General features: G+C 40.0%; 1 protein-coding gene across 2 annotated transcripts in view; it reads left to right on the forward strand.

The window, feature by feature from the left end:
* The window catches only part of Agxt2 (alanine--glyoxylate aminotransferase 2), a 36,153-nt gene that overhangs the window by 2,456 nt on the left and 12,973 nt on the right, over nt 1–20,724 (forward strand). The window contains exons 2-9 of one of the 2 annotated variants that reach the window (XM_036207373.1): nt 2,800–2,888; nt 4,148–4,332; nt 7,318–7,441; nt 8,679–8,773; nt 9,917–10,010; nt 10,662–10,755; nt 17,518–17,618; nt 18,182–18,274. In XM_036207373.1, coding sequence (XP_036063266.1) covers nt 2,800–2,888; nt 4,148–4,332; nt 7,318–7,441; nt 8,679–8,773; nt 9,917–10,010; nt 10,662–10,755; nt 17,518–17,618; nt 18,182–18,274 — 875 coding nt within the window. The remainder of the gene's footprint in view (nt 1–2,799; nt 2,889–4,147; nt 4,333–7,317; nt 7,442–8,678; nt 8,774–9,916; nt 10,011–10,661; nt 10,756–17,517; nt 17,619–18,181; nt 18,275–20,724) is intronic. The other variant, XM_036207374.1, reaches the window with a different exon arrangement.

A 20,724-nucleotide genomic window follows, 5' to 3' on the forward strand; every position in this document is an offset into this window, starting at 1 on the left:
AGAGAGAGCAAATGAGAGAGAGGAAAAACATTAAAACATTTTCTCCTCTGACTAGCCCTTGTCCCTTGCACCGCCATATCCAACGTAGCATCAGCAGGCTTCTTTGGCAGACAACATGACAGTCTTTCATTGCCTCAGTGACAGCGGATGGATGATTTCCTAACACATTGTCTATTCTACCTATCAGATCAGGTAGAAAATGGGATGTGTGTATTTAAAGTTACCCAAAAGATGCTCTACAGAAATAAGACATAAATCATACGTGGATATGTCATACCGCATGGAGTGCATTGTGTATTGCCAAGCTCTTGTAACCCTTTTTTTAGTGTCAAGGATGAAGAAGATAGATAAATACTCCTTAGCTGAAAAATCACTTCAGGAAAAAAGGATTCCCTGAAAACTCCCAAACGCCTGTAAAAGATTTATTTCTCTCACTACCTTGCCCTCTAGTTCTTCCCTTTTTAATACTGTGATTTTGAGGAAAGAAAACAAAGTTTCAGCAATTTGCCTGCTGTGGAACTCTAAAAAGGAGATAGCTGGGAAGTTAAATCCAATTGCCTACTTGGTATTTATTATATGAGTGGTATTGTCCTCCAAATTCAATTCCATTATAATATCTGGAGTTGTCTGTGTGAAATGATGTGGTGAAAATCAGAGCTACCATCTGGTTTTGGTCTAAAAGGAGGATATCAGATAAGTAAAAACAACAAAACAGATACATATACATATTCATAAAAGCACCAGTTCACAGAAGACTTGTAATTCAGCATCTTTAACCCAGCTCCCTTGCACACACAATCCTTATGCACACATACATGTTTATATATAAATGTACACATATACTAGAACCAATGAAAACCTTTATCAATGCCCATCTCTCACAGAACACTCAAAACACAGGCTGTTCTACACAACAAATGCAATTCTTTCTGGAGACATTTGATTTTCATTCTTCTAACAAATAAGGGATTTAAATTATTTTTATTGATTGATTTTCATTATGACTTATAAAGTTTGTTTACTGAGAGGGGCAGTATGTCAAGAAAGATTTTCCGAGTATTATATAGATGCAATTCACTATGGAATACTTCTTTTTTTCTTTTTGTTTGTTTGATTACCTCTCTTTCTTCCTTCTTTACTTCCTATCTTCCTTTTATCTATTTTTCCTTTTCTCTTTAATGTATTTATGGATTTCACTTAGAACCCTTGCTTCACCATTCATATGCTTCTCCCTTTGTGGAATGAATGAATGAATGAGTGAGTGAGTGAGTGAATGAGTGAGTGAATGAGTGAGTGAGTGAGTCTGCCTTGACTATTTAAAGTTGCAGCTTTTCTTTGTCAAATCCTTTCCATCAACTCTTTTCACTTTCTCTCTTTCCTTAACTTTTACAGCCATATAATCAATGAACTTATAGCCTCCTCATTGGGCAACTCCAATTTTACAGATAAGAACATAAGACTGCCAGAATAAAGGGATTTTGAATTCTCAGAAACACCCTTTTTTCTCCATTTCAGGAGAGTGACTAGCACAGAGGTACACGATAAAAAGCTTTCAGAAAATGAAATTCTCAGAAAACTTAAGCTGTCTTTTTTCCTGTCATTCTTGTGCATAGATAACCAAAAGCCACTTACTTTTAAAGTAAGAGCAAATTCATGACATCAGTGGTTATTTGGAGCAGAAAAAAAAATGAATGGGATTTTGAAAGAAAATACATGCACAGTTATTACATCTATGGTTCATTTAGAAACACATTGCTCAATGAGTTCCTCAAAACTGTGACTTCACAGCCACACAACATCAGCATCCTTCACACCAGGAAAGCTTCGTGCTGTTCCTCAGGTATCACTTCCTCAGTTCTTTCCAACTATGAAAGTACCTTAAAATTGACCTCAAATCTTCAAAATTGGGAGCATTCTCTTCTAAGAGTACTCATAAAGACTCTACATATCTGCTCTGATAGTCTCTAACTGCATTGTACCTCCCCTCGTATAGGAGAGGTCAAAGTCTATTCTGTCAAGAAAAGGTGAGCAGAAAAAGAATCCTAGACTGGGAGTCGACAGCTTGCAGTTTCATTCTTGTTCTTCTAACTAGCATGGTGAACTTGAACACCAAGGTGACTATAACACCTTTGGCTTACACATAAGAATTTCAATACCATTTCCCAGCCTAAAAGACTCTGCTAACTAAGAATTTAATGATTCTTCCTTCCCAATCTTTCTCCCTTGTCAGCAGTCTTAGGTTGGTGGCCCTTTCCTAAGGAGAGGGTAGTATTCTACAGACCTGTTTGCAGGTATTAATACAGCCCATCACCTAACACCCATTTCTACTTGTTCCATACTAGAACAGCCCATGGCAATGAATTTTGTGTTTGGAGAGTCACCCAGGCATCAGGCACTTGACCACACAATGGAGTTCAGGAACTAAGCAACTCAGAGCTTTGAAAACACATTTATTAACAAAGTGGATGGACATCCGCTGTAGGCTGCATTTCCTTCTGACAATAAATATTTAGTCAACGAAAAGTATGGTTGGCTTGAACTGAAGTCTCTAAGCTTGTGAGAGGGGCTGTATGGGGGAAACATTGCTACTTCCTTACCCTCCTTATCTTTTTGTACTAGATTCAAGCATTTTTCCTTCAGAAAATCCATTATTGAGATACCCCAGTGTTAAAATCAAACTAATGTGATTTTATTAAACTAAGAAACAAAATTGCCTAATTGATTCATGTAACTATAAGTGATTGACACAAAGAGATGTAAGTCATCTTTAGTTGAAGATCCTAACTCACTTCATTTCAGTAGGTGCTTCCTGGATATCTGTATCCAGGCTCACTCTTCATACAAAGCCCAGCATGCCATCATGTGACTTCTCACCTGAGAGATACCAGGTAAGATTCAGAAAAGAAAAAAGGTCTCCCTTGGGAGACCCCAAGACTTCCAAAGTTGTTCCCCTAAAAGGACAAATAACCCTGCTTTGTAAGTCAACCGTTTTATCCTAGATATCCTGTTCTTTAAGTGTTAGGGAATATCTGAAGCCTTCTTACACTATTCACTAGCTACACATGAACTGTTGAGCATATGGGAGACAGAGAGACAGAAAGCACAAGAAAGGACTATTACAAGATCATACACACACACACACACACACACACACACACACACACACACACACACACACACATACAGGGTAGGGATACACTCAGGTCACTCAGGTCAAGAGTGTAAAATCACTTTCTTTTTTTAAAATGTTGTTATCTTAATTTATAAATATCAATGCATCACATAATCTTCCTTAGTTCTCCCCACCAAAAAGCATAGTTACTTTCCTGTTGTTAGATTAATAATGACTTCTCCTCTTCCTGTCTCCTCTCCTCCCCCTCTCTCTCACACACAATAATCCTTTTGTTCTATGTCGTATTTGTTGGACCCCTACATTAAAGTCAATAATCAGGAGCTCTCTTCAAAAGGAAGACATAGGTGTGGTGGTTAGTGTTGTCATCTTGGTAGAATCTAAAATTACCTGTGAAACAGCCCTCTTGCATCCCATTAACTGTTGTGGAAAAACTCCCATCTTAATTGTGAGTGGGAACATTCCCTGAGCTTGGGGTACTGGACTGAATAAAAAGTAGAAAGCTGACTGAGCACACACATCCGTTGTTCTGTTTCGTGGTTATGGGTACCACGTGACCAGCTCTGTCAATTTTCTACCACTACGGCTTTCCAGCATGACAGACTGAACCTGAACTGTGACCCAGAAGAAACTCTCCTTAAGTTGCTTTTGTTTTTCTGGGTTTTGGTTTTTGAGACAGTGTCTCTCTATGGAGTCCTGGCTATCCTGGAATTCCCTTTGTGGACCAGGCTGGCCTTAGACTCACAGAGATCCTCCTACCTCTGCCTAAATGCTAGGATTAAAGGTGTGAACTCCTCATGCCTAGTCTTATGGCACATTTGTTAGTTTTTTATTACAGCAATGGGGGGAAAAGTCGAAGATGTTGGGAGCAGTTTTATTTTCTAAAACATGGTGGGTTATTCAGCTCAATGAATAAAGTTTTGACTAGGAAGTATAGGACCTGAATTCAGATTCCCAGCCACCACATAAAATTCTGGGCATGGCAGCAGATACAAATTTTAATCTGTCTACCTGTAGTCCCTTCCCTACAGCCGTGCCCTGGAGATTCATAAGCAGCACCTTTCTCCTGTGGAAACGGCATATTTCCAGAAGCCTTTGCTGCTCCATCAAGGACACATGGAGTGGCTCTTTGACTCAGTGGGGAACAGATACTTGGACTTCTTCTCTGGGATTGTAACTGTTAGTGTTGGTCACTGCCACCCGTGAGTATCCTTAAAATCCACGGGGAGGAAGGGGGGCATGTTACACTCCAGAAAAACAAGGAAAATGATCATTCATGTCACTTAGAACCCTTGGTTTATATATTCTGACTTTAAATTATGTATGCTGCACTCTGTGCTGACATGGACCTACATGCTTTCCTCTGCAAGAAAACAAATTTTTTTAAATCTTGATTCTGTACTTCTTTCCTTGCAAATGGAAGTTTTCATCATTCCTCTTGCACACAGCACATGGCAGGCACCGTGTGATTCAATGTGTCTCTGTGTGTTTCATGATGGAAAAAACTTTGCGAAGACAGGTATACACACACTGAAGAAAGGAACAGGTGGCAGATGGCTGTCAGGCAAACATAGAGGCAGGGCATGAAGCATGAACCATGAACCATGAGAAGTAACTGATAAATCCATGATGGATCATGTTTGTGGACTCTGAGAGGTGGGTGAGGAATGCAATTATAATAGAGAGATACAACACTAATTAGAAATTTGCTTAGAAATGTGTGAAGTAAAGTTGAGATTGTCTAAAGCCTTGACCAGCTCTCCCACACACATGGTTTCAGCACATTTCTCCCTAATCCTCTGGGTTTCTCTGTGGCCGTTCCATTTTTTTTTAACTTTCATTATATAATATGCTATTTTATTATAGTTATGATGATGCTTTTTCAAGTGTTTTTAAGTGGAAGAGGACGGCATCACTTTCCTTCCCTTTCCACCTCAGCCCCTCCCAACCACCCTCTCTTCAGTCCTTCCCCACACTCCACCCACCCTCAAGTTGACAGCCTCTTTTTCTTGATTATATTTGTTAGGTAGCAATGTGTGTGCACACCTGTATATGAATACAACCTGCTTATTTCATTCTGTTGTTCATGTGCATACAGTTTCAGAGCTGATCACTTGGCACTGGGCAAGCAGTAAGGGGGCTCCTTCCTGGGAGAGGCTAATTCTCCTTCTCCCAGCAGCTCAATGGCTGCCTGTTGTCCTTTCTCTAGGGGTGGGACCCAGGGAAATTCCCCCCATCCATGTTAACAAGGCCATTGGTCCGCCCGTGGTTTTGCAGCCATTTCTAGGATGGGCTGGTTCCCAGCCGACTTCTGGTTTTCTGACTCTTACTATCTTCCTGCCTCCTCTTTTGTAGTGCTTCCTGAACTGTCGATGGTCTGTTCTCTCTGGCCCTTGAGAATTTGGTGATGGACCCCATTACAATAACTTTTAAATAAATTTAAAAAAAAAAAAAAAAGAATTTGGTGATGAACTTAGTGTTTATATATGCATATATAATTATATAAGTATATATTTAATGTATAATTATATATGCATATATAGAATAGTATGGAAAGCAGCATAGACAAAATAATTTGAATGGTCTGAGGCCTTCCTTTCAAAGCAAGGGCCAAGAGAACTCTCCTGCACTTGCTAACAGGAGAAGAGACCTGACTCAGGCCCCCACACTCAGCCTTCTCCTTTTCTACTTCCTATTCTTTCTCCTTCTGTTTTGGGGAGGTATAAGTCCCAATGGGCATCCAAGCTAAATTTCAGAAGCCCCTTAAAGTGAAGTACAAATGTTCATGACAGCAGAAAGCAACATGCGCAGAATCCTCCAGACACTGACAATGTTCCTAGCAGTAGACAGTTCTTACTCACTCTCTTGATCTTTGTACAGCATCTAATGAGCCTGACTTTGGGGATTCTGGTTCTATCTTTGTCTTTTCTCTCTTCTTTCTGCTTTTTTCCTCTCACCATCTCACCACATTCCTTTACCGCCACCCTCCCGCCCTGTTAATTTAGTTACATTTTCAACAGCTTTATCTAATTTGGTATCTTCATCCTTGGCCCCTCACCAAAACACAATAATACGTTGCATATACTCAGGGAGGGCATCATGATGATCCCACATTCCTCAATACCATGCAGGATATCTCCCATCCCAACATATTCTAAGACTAAATCCATCTTATCCACAAAACTATTTTATTTACATAGTCACTTATTCAAGAAACACATGTGAACCATCCGCTGGAGACTTGACTGTCCCTCAATTATTCCTGGAATTTGCCCAGCATTCACGGCAAGAAAGTCAAAGTTGTCTTTGAGTTTTCCTCCTTTTCATCTCCTACAGCCAACCTGATGTCGTAGATCTAAAGCCTCCACCAAAACTCCCTAACCCTCGGGGCTCCTCTGCCCAGAGTTCTCATTAACACAAATGTTTTCAGTGCTCTTCTGCTTTCCAGAGGAAGACCACCTTGCCCACCTAGCTGACCACCACATTACCTGTGTGTCCCCTCAATTCTACATGTCATGTTGCTCTTAGACTTACTTCTATCAGCATTGCTGCCAAGGATCTCGTCTCTTCAAAAAGGCAATGACATTTCACAATGTTCTTCAGTAAAACTTTGTGGAATGATGACCACAGGAGTTGTTCCATGGAAAGAGTTCCAGTAAAAGATAAGAATACGACACACTATGAACTTCTCCTCTCTCCTTCTTAGAGAGCCAAGCAAAGGCACTAGCAAGTCCCACAGTAAAGAAATTTGTCTAGCCTGATAGTTTTCAAAATTATTCAACCATTGAACTAATTTTCAGGTGTATTAGATATTAATAGCAAGCAGAATTGGTGTGAATCAAACCCAAGACACTGCTGCCTTTTATAGATCACTTTCAATCACCTTTCTCCATCTTCTCAAGACCTTCCTATTTGGGCCCCACAGGTTTATCTGCCTTTAGTTGCTACTTGCCTTCATTATGAGCCTTCTGATATGAAAGGTTAAACTGATTCTTAAAGAATGACACTTCAGCATTACAAAATACTCATCACCACTGATCACTGCTCCAATGAGAGTAGTGGAGTCCACATATGAAATCTGCCTCCTGACACTGTTGAAGAAGTAGCCAAGGGTCCAGGTTCAGTGACCCAGGGGAGAGAACATGCCTGCTGGTGGTGTGTGCTTGACTGGTTTTCTGTTTCTCCAGGAAGGTAACTGCTGTGGCACATACACAGATGGACCGCCTGTGGCATACAAGCTCTGTCTTCTTCCACCCTCAAATGCATGAATATGCAGAGAAACTTTCAGCACTTCTTCCTGAGCCTCTTAAGGTAGAGTGCTCAGTGCTTCCAGCTCACAAAGACGGTGACCTGTGAGCCCAAGGGATTTGGTCTGGGCATGGAAAGGCTGCCGTGGTGAGCAGATAGCCATACCTAAAAGTGATCAAGCTGAAGAAAAGGATCTCTAAGCTGCTGATGAAACAATCCAACATTCACATGTGTCCCCACTGAGTCCCCTTTCCTTGGTCACCTCTTTATATCTTTACAGAAATCTCTCTTAGGAATCCCAGTCCTACAGATGCTCCTTGGCATTTTCAAGAAATTTCCTTCTCATTGGTCAACATTGTTTCTGAACAGTTATTTTCATTTCTTCTCTTATAAAGAGTGAGGCCATTCCTTATAAATAACATTTGTCTAAAATGCGCTTAGATGTTTTAACTGACTGAGATGTTTTCTGCATCTGCAATGAATTAGAGTCGACACTGAACTGACATCTAAAGATGTTTGCCAAGATTTAAATGCAGGCTTTCAATGAGCATATAAGTGTGTGTGTGTGTGTGTATGTGTGTGTGTGTGTGTGTGTGTGACCCAGACTAGTGCTCAATATGTGGCTTTAGTTATTATTTTACTCTATCATCTCAGTACTCCACTTATTATATTATACAGAATTCAAAAAGGAAATTTGGAATGGCCACCTCTGTGTTCAGATCCAGCTCACATGGCAGAGTAGAAATGGGGTAATTGGAAAAGCCATTAATGCATGCCTCTTTGTTCCTGCCTGGAGGAACTGGACCTCTTCAGTTCTTCTCTTTGTTTTGTTCAGACTGAGATGCATTTTGTTTCCACATTTGCACAGCAACATCTAACTGGGGTAACCCCTTGAGGTTGCTAGGTTGGGGCCCTGCCTCATTCCATGCCTTCAGAATTAAGTGGAATGGATTAGATGTGGGAACCAAAAGACCTCATTCATGATATTCTCTGCTACTGACCACTGTGAACCTCTCAGAAAGTCTTCCTGTCTTCACATTTTGTAGCTCATCAATTAAGTCTGATAAAAGCTCAGATTTTTGCAAATGAGTCAACCTCTTAGTCAGTTTTGTTAACAGCTGTTCAAGAGAGGGCTATAAAATTTATTTGGTAGTTAAAAGGGAGAAGTGATCAGAAGCAGAAGCTGACCTGAAGCGAATTCTCTTTAGTAGAAGCTGGAAACATAGCCTTTAGCAATTTTGCATGAATTGAGAATAGGGACCTAAAAGTACTAAGTCATGTGTCTTTCTTGCCCCATCAGGTCATTTTCTTGGTGAACAGTGGATCAGAAGCCAATGACCTGGCCATGATGATGGCCAGAGCATACTCAAATCACACAGACATCATTTCTTTCAGGTAACCCCATTTTATAACATTCAACTTAGCAACATTGACTTATCTCAACACTAAATGTGCATCTTTAAATAATAGCATAGAAAAAGACAGTTTACCCAGTATTTTTCCAAAAGTCCAGCTTGAGGACAGAATCAAGCCAGTGAATCTGATGACTAGATAACTCCATTTAAATTGGATGAATACATTAGCATTTAAAATAACAGAAAAGTTTGTTTCAGTTTGCATCTTTAGCACATTTACATAGTCTTACAAGATTTGTATAAAAGACACGAGGAACAAAGTTTTTAAAAATGATGGAATGAAGTTAGTCCTGTGTTCAATCCATCTCAGGATGATTTCTGTCTAAATTAAAAGATTTGTGTCACAGCACAAAACTACAGATTCCATATGAAGCACACATGTATTTTTATAAGCCTACAGAAATATTTTCTAACAAATAAATATGGCAATAACACATTGTGATTATGCTTTACCAAAATAACCTTTTAGAACACACATTCCAAGACAAATATTGATCTGTTTAGAACAGAATTTGATGTATATACTCTGCCTCCTTTTTCATGAACATTCTTGAAAATAAAATTTGGAGCTCATTGAAGGATGATTTTGATTTAGAAATTTTCTGAATTGATTAGGATGATTTATACTAAGAATGACTGTTCGGGTTCAAAGGAAACCAAAACTGTCTCTAATATGCTAAATAGAGTCACATCAGTCACAGGAAGAGAACAGCACTCTCCAGTGACACTGAGCAGCAGTTTCATCACAGGAACAAATATTTGTCTTCCTAAGATGACTGCTTTGAAGATTAGCATGGGTTGACCATGTGATCTCTGGAATGCTGCTAAAAAAAAAAAAATCAGTCTCATAATTTTAGAGTGACAGATTCAAAATTAAGAGTCCTTGGTCAATCAGTCTTCAAAATTATTTTCACAGTTTCAGATCTATGAGACCAGTGGAAAATATCAGTGAATACATTCACATACCATATGTTTAGATGGATTCTTAAAAGGTGTCAGATTTGAATGTTTATGTTGCTCTATCCATCCTGTGTCTTTTGTATTTTTTTTTTTTTTTACTGAAGCAAGTGAACTATCAAAGAGAAATAAACTTAACCTCATCCTCCCATGTTTTCCCCCACAGAGGAGCCTATCATGGATGCAGTCCTTATACACTTGGCTTGACAAATGTAGGGACCTACAAGGTGGAACTCCCCAGCGGGATGGGCTGCCGATCAGTGAGTTCTGAGACTTTCATCTTATTTTAATACAGTCTGCTGGGATTACAGGATAATTGATCAGATTTTCCTGATATTGGAATTAGAATTTAATATAAAGCATGCGATTAGCCAAGGCCTCAATTTGACTTAAAAAACTGAAGACCCAGTTGAAGAAAATGTTTCTTAGAAATGCCTGTAGAGTCTGAGTTAATATAGTTAATGACAGAGTTCTAAATTCTATTTTGCTCATACATACAATCTAGGAGACTCAAGGATCTTAGAAATTTGAATACACAAAGTTTCTTTTAAGTCATCCCATCCTCACTTTCTGTTCTCACAGGCCGTGCTCATTCATCGTTTTCAGCATCAGAACCAGATACCTAGTTATCCTTATTCTTTATGGTGCCCTCATCTGATAAACCTTTGAGAAAGTTGCTTCTGGGCAACTTCAAAATTAATTTTCTTTGAAGAGTGGTCACCTAAGTAATTTCTAAGAAAAAAACATCTCTTCAAATAAGATTACATTTTTATCATTAATGAAAAGGGAATGAAGAAGGAGTCTCAGTATCAAATTGAGAGGCCCACTTCCCTTAGTTGTCACCACATGCATCCCCAAATTCGCTATTTTGTGTCAGTGTTTTGCCAAAATCCTTCTTTTGTCATTTGCAGACAATGTGCCCAGATGTTTTCCGTGGCCCCTGGGGAGGAAGCTACTGTCGAGATTCTCCAGTGCAAACAGTTAGGAAATGCAGCTGTGCTCCAGGTCCAAATGGGCAGGGAGGAAGGGTAGAGGTGAAGATTAGGTGGGGTGGGGAATTTAGAGAAGGGTAAAACAATCAAATATGGGAAATTGGGGAAGGGAAAGCCCCCCCCCAAAAAAAAAAAAAACAAAAAGAAAATACTAAGTGAGCCCTCATGGACTCAACGCTTCACATACCTACTCTTGCTGCCATCTGGCCATGTGGGGAAAGCTTCCCATGCTCTCAGACTTAAGCCTATGAACAGCATATCAGCTGACAATTAAGTGGGTCTATGAAATGAGTACAATCATTCATCAATTTCCAAGGGGAGAGGGGAAGAGGGAAAAGGATACATCTACAAATCTCAAAACACCATTCAAGAAATTCCCCCAGGGACCCTTAATGCCATCCAAACAACATCTGTCGGGCATGGGGCTGTTCCTGCATGCCACTGACACTGATGTCTCTTGCACAAGATTATATCCTTCTTGCCAGGAGAAGTACTATTTATCAATCACATTTTTTATTTGAATTCATGACATGAAAGAGAAGGGGAATGGAAACACTGCCAGCTTTTTTTAAGTCTGTCATCATAGCACAGAACTATTTGAACAGCTGTTCCTTGCGAGTTCTAGAGGAAGGAACAAGTGCCCCAGCCAAAAGACGTTTAATGGAATAGGATGAGTCACTAGGTTGAGAGGAAACCTCAAAAACTCAGCTTTGAATAGAAAATAAATCAGTCACCTTAAAATTCATACAAGATAATAACAAAATGGAGAACGAAAGGCTGAGCACTGGAACCAGACAAATGTCATGGTCACAGAGCTTAAAAACACACTGAAGGGTCTGGCTACAACTCAAACTCAGTTTTAAGGAAGATAAGCTGAAGTTTACATTCAGGAAGTAGGAAATCTAGGACTGACCTCATGTCTTCAGACCCTGGTTTCAGAAATCTGGAGCTCTCAATCCCTGTGACCATCCTCATTCAGACATGTATGCCAGCAAGGTGAACCCAAACTGAAAAATAATTCCTTTCCTTCTTCTTTTCCATAATTGAGGACAGATGTACAATCAGGAGAACTAGACTCTACTCCATCTTGGGCTTCAGTTTTCTCATTTATAAAAATGCATAATAATAATACTGAGGATGATGATGATGATGATGATGATGGTGATGATGATAAATACCTAGGGATAGCAAAGCCTGTGCCTCGCTCCCATCACATCATGTCATGAGATCAGGAATATACAAACCTTTCTAGAGGAAAGCATTTAATAGTAGTTTTAATTTCCTTGGGAATGTATATGTATATCACATACATATGACATTAAGAACTAAAGTCAGCCAGGTACATCTCAGAGTTCTCAGACCCTCCACAGAGCCACCAGAAAAGTCTAGAAGATTGGGGCACTTCAATGCTGGCCACTTCCTTCCCTCCTTATTCTGAATCCTTCCTTCTGTCCATCTTTTCTGTATTCTTTCTCTTAGAGGCCTTCCCCTAGACCAGTGTTTCTCAACCTGTGGGTTACAACCGCTTTGGGGGTTACATATTAGATATCCTGCATATCAGTTATTTATATTGCAATTCATAACAGTAGCAAAATTACAGTTATAAAGTAGCAACAAAATAAGTTTATGGTTAGGAGTCACTACAACATGAGGAACTGTACTAAAGGGTCGCAGCATGAGGAAGGTTGAGAACCACTGCCCTAGACCATCTCAAAAACATAAGAATAGCATGATAATCTCTCTTAAGTGTCATCTAGAGGATACATGGTTGTGGAAAATATATGCTGTCCTTTATGTATCTAAGCTCCTGGTTTCTTGACTATTACCTTATAGATACAAAATGATAGCACATTTTTACTTTCCCTTTTGTTGAAAATAGATCCTTTTCTCATATAATATATCCTGATTAGTTTCCCCTCCCTCTACTCTTCCCAGGCCCTCCCCACCTCCCCTCCCATCCAGATCCACCCTCCTCTATCTCTCATTTGAAAGGAGCAGGCTTCTGAAAGATGATAACAAAACATGATAAAATAAAAGTATAAGATAAAACAAAAACCATCACATCAAAGTTAGACAGGGCAAACCAGCACAAGGAAACGAGCCCAAGAGAGGGCACGTGATTCAGAGACCCACTCGTTCACACACTCAAGAGCCCCGTAAAAATACTGAACTGAAAGATAGTGTGTGTGTGTGTGTGTGTGTGTGTGTGAGAGAGAGAGAGAGAGAGAGAGAGAGAGAGAGAGAGAGAGAGAGAGAGAGAGAGAGCGTGTGCACGGAGGATCTGACACAGACTCTTGCAGGCTCTGTGCTTCCTGCTTCCATCTCTGTGAATTGATATGAGGTTAGGTCAGTTGATTTAGAGGACCTTGTTCTAGTGTCCTCCATCTCTTTTGGCTCCTACACTCTTTGTGTCCCCTTTGTGTCTCCTCTTCTGAGGGTTTCCCTGAATTCTGAAGGGAGGGATTTGATGGAGACCACCCACTGAGAGCTGTGACACCACATTTTTAGATAAGATGCAAACGTGGACTACAGACTCCAGTGGTGTCTTTCTGTTCAGTTACTGTACTCAGTCACCATATCAAGTAATTTTAATGTGGATGATTCCAGTTTGCAGTTGCTCCTAGAGTTTTCTCACTGGATACATACAACTGTGGTATGGATATTTTCATTTCATAATTATATCATCAGATCCCAGCTTAGACAGAGGCCAGTTTGTTATATATATATGGTAGATGTCATAATCTTCTATCTAATTCCTGGATTGTTTATTCTCCAGAGATTCATTCAAATCTAAGCCCAGATTTCCAGGCATACCTCATGATGGAATTTACCTCTTATTAACCACTGATTGTGCCATTCTTTCCTTTTTGAAAGGAACTCTTCCTGTTCCTTAACAATATTGCTCTTCCTTGGTGTCTCACTCTGCTTACCTCTTTTCTGTAATAACAACTGAAACAAACTCTAAAGTAATAGCTCTGTTATGATATCCAACAGAGCATCCACCATCTCCTGATGTTGCCATGGAGACACCAATGCACCCTATCTCTCTCCATAGGAAGCCTGACCTAAAGTTACAGGAATGGGCCAATGCAACACACCCTAAATGGAGAAAACAAAATAGATGATCTTACAATGCAACACACCCTAAATGGAGAAAACAAAATAGATGGTCTTACTTCTCACCAAACACATTGATAGGCACTGGTAAAATATAAAATGTGTAGGATAAACTCAAGCAAAATATTTTTGATATGATTTTACCCTGACTTAAGCACTTAAGGTTGATTTACTCTGTTCTGATTTTCTTAGTTATAAAAGAGCTTGCTAAACCCAGAAGCCAGGTCTCTCTCTCTCTCTCTCTCTCTCTCTCTCTCTCTCTCTCTCTCTCTCTCTCTCTCTGTGTGTGTGTGTGTGTGTGTGTGTGTGTGTGTGTGTGTGTGTGTGTTTGATATATCTGCTAGAGCCATCCAAGGCTCTTGTCTCTTCTTTTCCTAATAAAAATAGACAATTTGACTCCAAAGATATCAATAAAGCTTTGTCAATAAAGTTTTCCTAAATGTCATATGCATTCTTGGAACATGATGATTTTTTTTTTTACTATTTAGTGAAGCTGGAATATAAATGCATTTGGGTTTAGTTTTCTTTTATAATGAGAAGTACTGAGGCCTCCCACCCCATCCACATCTTCCCCTCGATCCCTTCTGCGGGCATAGATTTGCGGTTATGTTCAGAGATGCTACAGAACTGTTGAGAACTAAAGTATGCATGTAGATAATCATTCTTAAAGTTCAGTCACGGGTAGATACTGCTCATCTTGCTTACCTGGAGCATTTTCATATCCAAAGGCAGAACACATAGATGGTGGCTCCTGGAGCTTCAGTAAACTTTCTAAGCAATGTTCTGTCTCTTTGTGTCCTCTTGCACTCATGGGAGTTTATGCTTGCTTCTCTGTGTATGAAGGCTTATATCTAGGGGTGTATCTATAACCACCATCAGGGATATTTCCAGCATCTTGAAGCAGGATGAGAATACAAATCTGTAACTTCTGAGACATGTGGAATGGATGGACAACTGCTGCCAGGCTTAACAAGACAGATAGTCCAGGCTACCTCCATCTGAAAATAACTAAAACTCAGGCATAAAATGTGAAACACACCCTTATTGAAACAAATAGCAATACAAGAGAATAAGAAACCCTGAAAGTCTTGTAATAGTTGATTAATACTGTTAAAAATTTTCAAATACTTTTCTTAACTACAATAGTCAAAGTTCGTGTTTGTAGAAAAATTAAATGACATACAATTAAACTCAAGTATGTCACTTTTAAATGTTTCTAAACATGAACCCAGAAAGAATGTTCTACTAACCAAAGTACACCTAGAATTAAGCTAATAGAAAGTGTGACTAAGAAACATAGGAAACTCAAATTATTCCTTCCTTCCTATATTTTTGGCAAAGAAAGAAACCCAGAACACAAAGACACCAAGTTCAGATTCTATGTGCAGAAAGGGAAAACACTGAGTTCAGAGACCTTGTTTATCTTCTTTATGAAGAATTTTAACTGAGAAAATTAGTGAAACATAAATCGTAAAGAATAAATGTTGCCCCTTAAATAACACTTTCCATACATACCATTAGGCAAAAGTAGCTTACAAGTCACAATTTGCCCTAAGACACATTTTTTAAAGGGGGCTTTAGGAGATGGGAAGATTGCTCAGTGGTTAAGAGCCCTGGCTGCACTTCCATAGGACTTGGGTTCAACTTCCAGCTCTCACATGGTAGCTCATAACTATCTATAATTTCCATCTGATGCCATTGTCTGACCTCTGTGGTCACTGCCAATGTAGTGCACATACATGCAAGCAAAACACTTGTATAAATAATGAGCTTTTTTAAAAAAGTAAAAATTACTTCTAGTTGGACATGATGCTACACACCTTTAATCTTAGCACTTGGGAGGCAGAGGCAGGTGATTCTCTATGAGTTTGAGGCCAGCAGGATCTATAAAGCAAGTTTCAGGACAGCCAGTGCTATTATACAGATAAATCTCGTCTCAAAAAATCAATAGATAGATAGATAGATAGATAGATAGATAGATAGATAGATAGATAGATAGAGATGGGGATGTACAAAATCCTAATCTGCTTCTCCTGTATACATTGAACTACTAAAATGAAATGTCACATTTCAATTTTTCTTACCAATACCACAACTTCTAAAATCTTTACAGATGTTTTAGATGTTTAAATTATGGATTCCCTAAAAATGAAAAAATAGGCTGGGGTTTCTTAGAAATAAAAATAGGTCTTGGGGAATTATAGTAAGTTTCGTCCTGAGGGTTCTTGGAAAACAGGGGGAGCTTGAGCTTCAGTTTTAAGGTTCCACAGAAGACAGGGGAGAAGTGACAAGATGGGAGTACATCCACAAGATGAGACACAACACGAAAGCCTCCCAGTCACAGAGCTGGCAAGAGGACACACATCATCCAAGGGTCTACTGGAAATCAAGGCACCAGCAGTGTATCAAGGCGCAAAGCTCTGCAAGGATTCTTCCACTGAATGGAAGTAGGAATCACAACTGAAAATCTCAGCTACAGGCTGCCCAGCATGAGGCTTTGTTTTCTGAAATCTACTGCCCCTGGTTGATTTGGAGGCAGGAATGCCCTGTGCTCCTGGAAGCTGCAAACAGACAGGTACTCTGATGAGCCTACCTCATTCACATAGGCTTCAAAGAACATTCACAAATACTAAGGGAAATAAGCCACCCATAGTCAAAACTAATGCACAAGGAAACAAAACTCCACATTCTAGAAAAAAAAAGACCACAAAATCCGGGTAATGGAATTATCGAACAATGAAATGTGCATGTTCATTAAATTTAAAGAAAATTAAAAGGTGAGTACAAATTTGGAAATATGTCTAGTACTTAAGATACTCTACAAAATTACAAAACAGTTTTTAGAAACAAGTATGTCTTCTATTAATAAATAGTCATTGACATTTAAAACTGAGGGAGTGGGTTTATTATCAGTTCAGCCTGGAGGAGGGGTTAACATACTAAAGGCATTCCCTAAACAACAGTTGACCTATCCAGAGAAGAATTTCAAGTGAAATTGCTCACTATATCACAAAGCTATCACAATTTTCACTCCTTATTTCCCTCTGATTCTTCAGAAACTTGCTGAGCATCCATAGTATATCAGACACTTGACATATTTACAGATTCCAAAAATGAATGTGCCCTCCATTGATGAAATAAGAAACACAGAACCCAGAGTCAGGAGTTACCATGGAGAAAACTTCTCTGACTCTAACACGTCCTTCTTTAAACAGAATTCTGATGGTTATATAAGCATATTTACTGACTGAATGCAAAAGTACTTTGCAGTTTAAAAGCGTGGATCAGAATAAGTAATAATCAACGTAGAGTTGCATTTAAACAAATTAAGTCACCCCAATAACACTTGAGTCAGATGTACCCATTTAAAAGGATGTTCATTATATGAAATGGCTGTCCATACGAGACTTGATACTTTGGTGTATTCCTTCCACAACTACAATTATTGAAGTGATCTGTTCATGCCTTTATGACTGTCTTCATGAAGTTATTCCTGCAGAATGCCCCTCCCTTTGAGAGATAAATACCTGTGGACCCCCAGCTCACCACAGTCTAGGGACCTCCAGTTAGTTGACTGTTCATGCTTCTTTGTGTTTTCTGGATGCCATTCTCACATCACATGCTGTGATATGTGTCTGTGTGTCTGTGTTTGCTGCAGACAGCTGCCAAGCTAAAGAACAGTACATCGAACAGTTCAAAGAAACCCTGAACACTTCTGTGGCCAAATCAATCGCTGGATTTTTTGCAGAGCCAATTCAAGTGGGTAATACAAACCTAGTCTCTCTCTGAATTTTCCATTATCACCGTTTTGACTCCAGATTAACTAAGTGCCTGTTTCTGTGTTCTTCCCCAAGTGCAATTCATTCTTTTGGTCCCCTTTTAAGAACACAAAGCAAAACAAACAAACAATCTAGTTTTCAGTAGACCTCCAAAAGAAAACAACGTCTTCATTCCCACACAGAACAGATGGACTGATAAATAGATGAAGCCATTGAATCCCTAAAGTCCTCAGGAAAAGAAAACCCTTTGATGTTTAACTATTTAACACACTGTTCAGGAGCCTATCTTTAACTATGTAATACACACTGTTCACCTATCTTTAACTCATTCAGCCTCCTTGTTTCTAACCTCAGGAAAGAACAGAGTCACATCATTTCTCCTGAAGTCACAGTATGAAAGTTCCAGTTGGAACAGTTCTACACGCTGTTCATTCAGCTGATGGCATTATGTCATGGTGATGAGGATAATGATCTGTCTTCATCCTTGATGCTAAGTGAGGGCTCTTGCTGACACTCAAGTCTTCCTGATTTAATCTTTTGCAGGGTGTGAATGGTGTTGTCCAATACCCGAAGGAGTTTCTGAAGGAAGCCTTTGCGTTGGTTCGAGAGAGGGGAGGTGTGTGCATTGCAGATGAAGTGAGTAGCCACATCAGGGAATGACTTAGTGCAGTAGGAACAAGCCAGGTGTAGAAAGAGACCTCTTCAAAACCTCTTTGACATCTCAGACAGAAAGCAAATGCATGAACTCTAAAGTGTGGCCATAAACTAAAGAAGCCTCTGCTGTTTTCTTAGAAAGTTCATTAGAGTAACAAATATAACAGAACTTAAGCATCCGAACTGGTTTCTATATTAAAAGTTGCCTGAGGGCACGGGTGATGCTACCATTACACAATGTCCTTTTTATTCCTGCCATTATTATTATTCCTTGCTCTAAGAACTGTTGCCAGAACGCTGACAAACTGTAAAAGACATTTAATCTCATAGTCTAGTGTTCATCTTAATTTTTGCCAAGGTGGTGTCAGCTAGATTGTTTTTAAAGAATAAGTAATAATTCAGCCTCTAAATTAGAAGGTTGCTACCACTTCAGACATTCAGACTTAGATCTCAAAACTTATAAAGTGTCAGAGTGGAGGCAACCCAGCTGAAATAAGTACATTGTAGCCCCAGGGGAGATATTTTGAAGGAACTAATACTCACCAGCATTGTGGGCTCCAGCTCATAGACTTAGAATTATACCTTAGTTTGCAGTATATCAGATAAAGCAGCATTTTATCTGCTTAGAATAGCTCTAGAGATTTTTTTAGGACCAGAGGATGGTACCTAGGCCACAGAAGTCCTCCAGCTTCGCCGCTGGAGCCCAGCATGGTTGCACACACAGGTGGCTTGACCCATCAAGGGCACATGGGAAACCTGTGCGTCTCCTATGTGTGCCCATCTCACTTGCCTTTACTGATTGTTTTCCCGGACTAAAATTTCCTCACAGTTCGTGCTGGGCTGCCCCGTTGACAGAAAGCTTGCAATTGCCAGCACCACTGTGTGGCTAGATTTCTGTCGGGCTCAGAGTATACCAATGCCAGCGCTGTACAGTAGCAGCTTCAGCAAGGTCTTCCTGCTCTGTTCCCCCTCCCTTCCTTGTACTAGTGGACTCATCAAGGTCCCATTGAAAGAGAGATAACTGGTTATTAACAGGGAGGGAAAAAAAAGAGAATCACATTCAATCAGCTTGAAATTAGCTGTCTCAGGAAAGAGGATAAACATCGGCCTTGGAATCCACACAGAGCAAAGCTTTTACAATCACACTAATTAGAAGGAAGGTAGGCTGGATTCAAAGAAAACCAGAACTTCAGAATTTCCAAGAGATGTGGTTTCATGATGTTCTCTTGTTTTTCTCCCACCGCCCCCCATTTCATGACTTTCAAGAACAGAGCATGAGGCAAATTTAAGAGAGACCAGGATGCTAACTAGTAACAGGATAATAACAGAGATGGGGGCAAGAATACACTGTCCCAGCCCCCTACTGCCACAGCCTCAGGTGTCCTACGCCCTACTGTGTATGCCCCATCCCAGGAGACACGAGGATTTATGCACATAAGAATGATCCATCTGCCCTACGGTGCATCCAGCCCTGTGAAACTCTTCATCTCAATTGACTGACCATGCTTTATTCTGCATGGTGTGTGTGTTTTCCAAACAATCATCTGTTTCTTCCCCATTTGTGCCATTTTTATGCTGCTTAAGATAGATGGAGCTGAGAGGGAACATAGGCCAAAAGACAACCTACATGGAATTCCTACATGATTGTTTGGGCCAGTTAATGAGCTTGTCCCGTGGCCTGTTGCTAGGAAGTGACAACTTGGCATTGCAGGCCAGGCCAGTCAGACTCCCACATCTCAGATCTTCTCCTGTAATGGTCACTGTCACTGAAGAATAACTCTTGGAATCAGCTCCTCTCCTATACTGGTCACTATCACCTAAGAACAGCCAAGAACCTAGCTGCAGCAACCTGTAATAAGGGTAAATGAGAAGGAAGGAAGCCTTTGAAAAAACAAAGCAAAACTTGGTCTTTGATGCAATTGAGACTGGGTGTCCATCCCACTGTGCCAAGTGTGCATGTGGAGAGAGAGAGAGAGACAGACAGACATAGCAACAGAAACAGACAGAGATCAAGAAAGCCTCTGATCTGGCGATGTTTATGACATCTTTCTGTCATGCTATCTTCCCTTCTACAAACACTAGGAATCTAACTCAGGCAGGGCTCTCATAATGCATACAATGGTAACAAGAATCCATTGAGAGACTCTGGTGGTCACATGCCCAGAATGCTTTGAATAGAGCCTACTGGGATTTAGGATGGTGAAAGTGATTTTGAAACATAAGTCACTGAGAGTAGGGACAGTGTGAACAAAAACTATGATAAACTTTCAATGTATGACTGGCTCTAGATTAAAGCAGTTAAACTGAATTCACTCAGCTGTGTCCTCCTCATAATGCAGGAAGACAGGAAGACAGCAGTTTCTCATTGGGTGGTAAGCATCCAGCCCTTCTGGATAGATGGTTACTCTTGCTTCCTCCAGGGGAGCCAGTTT

Source organism: Onychomys torridus, chromosome 15, assembly GCF_903995425.1.
Source record: "Onychomys torridus chromosome 15, mOncTor1.1, whole genome shotgun sequence".
Taxonomy (NCBI): Eukaryota; Metazoa; Chordata; class Mammalia; order Rodentia; family Cricetidae; genus Onychomys; species Onychomys torridus.